The 6,160-nt window shown below is 41.0% G+C and overlaps 1 protein-coding gene across 1 annotated transcript; it reads right to left on the bottom strand.

Annotated features, from left to right (window-relative positions):
- Positions 1–1,348: 1,348 nt before the first annotated feature.
- Positions 1,349–3,522, bottom strand: LOC104440862 (nodulin-26). The gene is given in 6 exon segments (XM_010053849.3): positions 1,349–1,764; positions 1,957–2,018; positions 2,318–2,445; positions 2,448–2,514; positions 2,704–2,925; positions 3,361–3,522. Coding segments are annotated over 6 exon segments (834 nt in total). The 5' UTR covers positions 3,472–3,522; the 3' UTR covers positions 1,349–1,520.
- Between the last annotated feature and the right edge of the window lie 2,638 nt (positions 3,523–6,160).

Below are 6,160 nucleotides of genomic sequence, written 5' to 3' on the forward strand. Positions count from 1 at the left end.
GTCTTTCTCAAGGGGTTTTGGGGCCTCAAAGCTCATTGGGGAAAATATTTTGTGTTTGGCATGTGTTTTTGAATGCCCATTTGCTCAATGCCAGCATTCCCAATGCTAGGCTAGTGTTGTTTTGAGCATTGGGCATTTCGGAGATGCGATTTTACTGTTCACTAAGTCACTGTTCATCGTTTTCTTCGTCGTTTGCCTTCTTCTTCGCCGTTCGTCTTCTTCTTTGCGATGGGTGGCGCTCAGCTGCGAGCGGCCAGATCTGGCTGCCAGGGGGGGCAGATTTGGCCGTCGGGAAGCCTCGCCTGAGGTCCGCGTAGCCTCAGCCGGCGTAGCCTGGTCGCGTGCGACCAGGTGAGGCCAGATCTGGCCGCTGGATGGCCAGATCTCTCCTCCGCGACCTCCAGCGGCCAGATCTGGCGATGTGGCGGCAGCCAGATCTGGTCGTCCGGCGATTGGCCGGCGGTGGCTGGCTGCCGGAATTTGATTTCAGACTTAAAAAAAATAAAAAATAACAAAAGCTAATTACAAATGTGAATTTTGCTAAACGGCGTTTACGTTAAGTTGCATTTCAATGCTATAATTTACCAAACGCTCTAATATTTCCGAAAACCCCTTTACCTCAAAAGTATTTGCATTCTCCCAATGGCATTTTCCCAAAGTCGAACCAAATAGACCTATAATTGTAAATACATGGTGTTTTGAGAATAGTCAAGTATAGCCTTTAAGGGATAGGTATACTCGGACTGATGTAACAAAATATGTTTGGGGCACTGTGAGACATCAATTGTTTATTTATTTTCAGGGTTGTAGTAATTATATCATCACTAACAGGTGCATAATTTGAACTCCCAAGTGCAGGTGTACTCACTGGTCGCACGGCTTACTTGCCAGTATAAATTGTTTTATAAAGTTGATGAATGTTGAATGTTTTATATTCTTGATAGAGTGCTATCGAGCCCATTATGTCCGAGTGAGAGATGTATTATTTTATTAATACGTTCATGATGGGGTGCAAGACACTATTGAAAGGGTATGAAGTGAGAGGTATAAAAACCTCTTAGAAGACAACCATTGATGGTTGTTGTTGGCAGAACGTACGTTTAAAGAGAACGTACGCTCCTTTCTCTCCCCTTTCCATCAAGGTGTTCCATTTCCTCTTTATGAGAACAGTTTGCATTTACGCTGTGGAAATCGAGTGCTTTTCTCGTGATTGCATTCAGACTAACGTGAGTTAGTTTTGTTCGTGATTCATCCGCAATTCAACGTTCATTCCGAGGTTAATTGTTGTTTGCGCATCGGAATCAGGTAAGTCGTCTTCTGTCGACTTGAATTCCAACAATTTAAAAGGTTGTCCAAAATAGCTGGCGGAAATTTAAAACGGCAAGTCGCATCCTGTCTTTTTATACAATCAAGCAAGTTTCATATGTTAAACCTTATTTGATTTGTGACATTCCCCATTTCATACACGAAAAGTGGAAGACTAGTATGACATTTGACAAACTCTCTCTCTCTCTCTCACATCAGTTGGAGCCACTTCTCCCGCTGTTTCTCACGCTGTTTCTCTCGCTGCTTCTCAGGAACGAGCCGCTCGGCACGACCTCACGCAAAGGCTTGTTGGTGAACCGGATGGTGTTGTAGACAGCAGCCCCTGATATCGCGCCCATGGTTGGGGCGAGTAGGTATATCCAGATCCCTTTGTATTGTTTAGACACGATCGCCGGCCCCAAGCTTCTCGCCGGGTTCATCGATGCTCCAGTAACCGGCCTAATTAACGATAGAGCACAAATCAATGGTCAGCGTTCTCAATTTTCTTCCAAGGTTGCTTAAAGAAAGCTTTGAACCAGGAACGAGACTGATGTGGACATGAATAAGCATCATCAAGACATTTTTGAATGAGTTAAAACTGTAGAAAAGACAAGTCTATTTAAAACTACAGAAAGGACAAGTTAAATTTACCCGGTAAACATCACATTGAGCAGTATAGTTGAACCGACAGCAAGGCCAGCAAGCTCTCCAATCTGACCAAATCAAGCACAAAATGATTAAAGAATGGCATGATTGATTATTCATACAACAGGTAATTATCGCTATGGGATTAAATTACAGGATCAAGTCCACGTCATAAACAGTCCATCAATATAAGATTTCTTAATAAGAATATACTTGGGTTTGTTCATTATGGTTAATGCGATCACACATGATGAACAGCAACCTTTTTTTCCCTCTAACTTGTATTTCAGATAGTAGAGCAAGTTGTTTATCAGAATTACTGACAAAACCAGTTATTATGTGAAACTTAGCATGAAGTGGAACTCACAGCTCTAGTATCAGTGGCAACACCGCAGATGACAAACATGAGGTAGAACGTTATGATGAACTCGATCACGAAGGATTGCAAGTCCGACCCGGAAGGCTGCGTCCCCGTAAATTGGTCGTGGCTCCTGTGAACAACAACCGGAGTGTCCCGGCCGCGAGGGTCGACCCAATTAGTTGTGCCAATACATAAGCCGGCACCTGGAAAAGAGGATCTAAACATCATTAGATGATGGCATAATAGATAGGACATCGACGGTAAATTACTCGATCATCCCTCAATTTCAGTAAGCTCCATTACCGTGCGAATGGAGACACGGTAGATGCAAGCGATCACTGCTGTGTAAGGACACCATGCGAGATGTAAAGTGAAAAATTCCCAAAAATTACCTGCTTCAGTGGGAATCTCCTGGTGACGGCAAAAGCGATGGTGACGGCAGGATTGAAATGGGCACCGGAGATGTGGCCGACGGAGTAAACGAGGACCATCACCACGAGCCCCCACACAATCGCAATCCCCGGCTGCGTCACCACATGATCATTCTTGTTCACCGCCACTGACCCACAACCGGCGAATATCAAGAAGTAGGTCCCGAGCATCTCCGCTATACACTGCGAACAGCCCAAGATCACGTTAAAGTCAATCCTGCATCACTCGTGCAGGATCTATGGTGATTAACTTTGCTCTTATGTTGCGTCTGTTTTAACTGGAGACTAATGGTAAGGAGAAAATCTTCGGTTTTGGACACAGGGACGAAACTCCATGTTGATCTTTCGGAGCCACCGTGGGACAGGACTACACCAGTCCGTACTGCCAAATGAATTCCGAAAGATCCGGACGTTTCAACAACCAGAGTACACGAAGTTTTCAATCATGGGCAGCAGGATGCCAAGGAACTACAGATAAAACGGAGAAGCAAGGACATAAAACGAACTTAAAAAGTAGAGGGGAAAAGACTGATTTCATTTTCTTTCTTCTCTGTTGCAGCACGCGTACTAAAAGTACAGGAAGGAGACACCAGGGGGGGAAGAGTCCTGAACTCTCACCTTTTGGAAGAAAGGCAGAGAGAAACAGGGGCATGCTTCTTCTTTGATTTTAGGGGTGGAGTTCGTGTCCTTCATGTCCACCACAACACCATGATTTCCATTCTCAGCCATGACTCTCCCCTCTCTCTCTCTCTCTCTCTCTCTCTCTCTCTCTCTCTATCAGAAGAACAAGTATCACTCACAGTGAGACAGAGAGAGACAGAGAGAGACAGAAGATTTCACTCAACTATGAAGTTTATGCAGATGGAAAACCCATTTATAGGAGAACCCAAGAGACAGATGCAGAGCTAGTATGGCCGAGGAGAGGAGAATGAATATGTTCCCTTTCATCATTTTTCTTTCTTTCCTATTATTTTTTAGGGGCTTTTACGATTTGATTTGACATTGGGTATTTTAAAATTTTTTCTTTAGGAAGACTTTAAAGATATCGTTGAAAAATTGCGACATGTAACTGAACAGGGAGAGATCAGGAGCATTGAAGGCTGCATCAACCACCCAGCGGAAGTACAGAGATAATATGAATGCCTTTTTCAGGCAGCCCTTTTAGCACTTCATGCTGACCCATCAACCTGCCTTCCAATCTGGGCCTAGTTCAAGCCATCCAATTAATGCTTTAGATGTCGATATCTTTCCTCGGCAGTGAAGCTCGGAAAAGTATTCTATGCATCGATTACACGACCTATCCAAGTTAACCGACCGATGGTGCTATTCGGGTAACATGCACTTCTAGTTGATTATTGAAACTTCAAGAATCTTATTTCATATTGATAGATCTCTCTCCATGGATTACGTCACATAATATGATTGCTATATAGAGAACCCTCTTTTAGGAAGCCTTGCTTGAACAGATTAAATCTAGAATTCAAAAAGATGCTTGTCTAATCAGCTTATCAAGTAGAAAAGGCTGTAAGCTCGTGAAATACTCAATCAAGTCATCAGTTGCATAAGATATTTGGCAGAATTTGAGAGGGTGACCTAGAGTGGCAAAAATAATGTGCTTTTAATCATGGACTTCCACGCCTTTCAAATTAAGTTCATGTACTTTTAAATTTATTTAATCAAGTCCTTATGCTTTCGTAAACTTTCTAATCGTGTCGCTCTTGCACCAAATCTGGCTAGAATCAACTAAGGCGGTCCATCCTATGCCACCAAAATACAATGTGGCTAAACTCTGATCCGCGAGAATCGTTTCAGCATTTCCATTCACTAATTCATGTCGCACTTGACAATCTATAGGAAATCGCCCATTTGTTGTCACAAACTACATATTTTGAAACCATGGCTCAGTTCTTGCGGGGGACTGCTACGACAAAAACATATAGATTTCGTAGCCTCCATTTTTACACCATTTTATTGTAGTATATTGTCGGCAATATTAATAGAATATTGAAAGAAGCATAATCATTGTTGCACTGTACAACATCGACACGTCCAAATACAAAGATCAATAGGCCTACATATATAGATATATAGATATATAGATATATATTCATGTTAATTGCTAAGATTTTACTAAGTTAGGGATTAATCTAATGTGTAACGTATGCAGCGAGAATATTTTGACTGTGACAGCGAGAATGTTCTGATTGTGATGACAAATTTGTGCGTGGAGTACTTCAAAAGCAACAAGAAACCCTAGGGAAGAAGAGAATCTTCAAAGCAATATCAACATTGCACAAGTCGAAAAACCACCCCCATTGATTTAAACAGTGTTTTGAAAGTTAATAATTTCCTTTTTCTCGACAATTTTGATGGAGGTAATTTCTACAAAATCGATTAAGTCGTTCGTTTGCCAAAAAGAGTAACAGAACAATGTGGCTACTTTGAGAGATTATCTGTTCACGTGGTTAATCCAATTCATCAAGCCAATGATTAGTCTATAATATTGATTGAAACACAAATGGAAATTATCAATTGGGTTGTATTACCTTAATGAAAATGTTAAATGACTAATTTGCAGACATTGTATTAAAAATGAACCTAAATCAGTGCTAAACAAGACCGAACAGGGATTCAGACAAACACGTGCTATAAAATAATGGACAAAATCACCTGAAAATAATATCTACGTGAAATGTCTATACGGGTATTGATTCTCAGCACAACATAAGAACAAGACTCGAACACCATTGGATTGAAAAATGGTTAGCCTGTTAAAAAGAAGGCATTTATCACACTATAATGGGACAACGATATCGGATGCTTATTCAAGTCAAAGTGTTAATGATGATCTCTAGACGCAACCCAATTCGTCTTCGCATGTTTAGCTACATATGCTTGCAACATTATGCTGTCGAACACATATTTATTATATGGCAAGATTGTTTTTTATACATTACTAATACGAAAGTTCACAAGACAAGAAAAGCATGAAATGTATAATATTACATGGCTTAAGATGGTTAGTAAACAGAGATGACGTCTCTTCCCTTTAGAAGTTTCACGCGGGCACCATTTGATCTATTATATTTTATGGAAATTCCTAGAGGCTGAGATGTCGAGAAAAATCTATACGCTCTATATGAAATTTCTATTAGTAATCAACTATGAACTATTGGTGGAGACAGCTCGTGCGTGGCATGAGAAGATAAGGTGGTGAAAATTAAAGTAGTTGTTCTTAATCGCCTGTGTAGTAACAAATTATCCATGTATGTGATAGAAAGTCCAACTCAAAAACTTAAATCGATAGGTGGAGGGAGACTAGGTGTATATAAAGATGATATAAACCACATTGTTGAGTGATTTGTGATATTTCAACTCCCCTCACACATGCCATCACTAGATGATTGTTAATACTAGA

Source organism: Eucalyptus grandis, chromosome 4, assembly GCF_016545825.1.
Source record: "Eucalyptus grandis isolate ANBG69807.140 chromosome 4, ASM1654582v1, whole genome shotgun sequence".
NCBI classification, from domain to species: domain Eukaryota; kingdom Viridiplantae; phylum Streptophyta; class Magnoliopsida; order Myrtales; family Myrtaceae; genus Eucalyptus; species Eucalyptus grandis.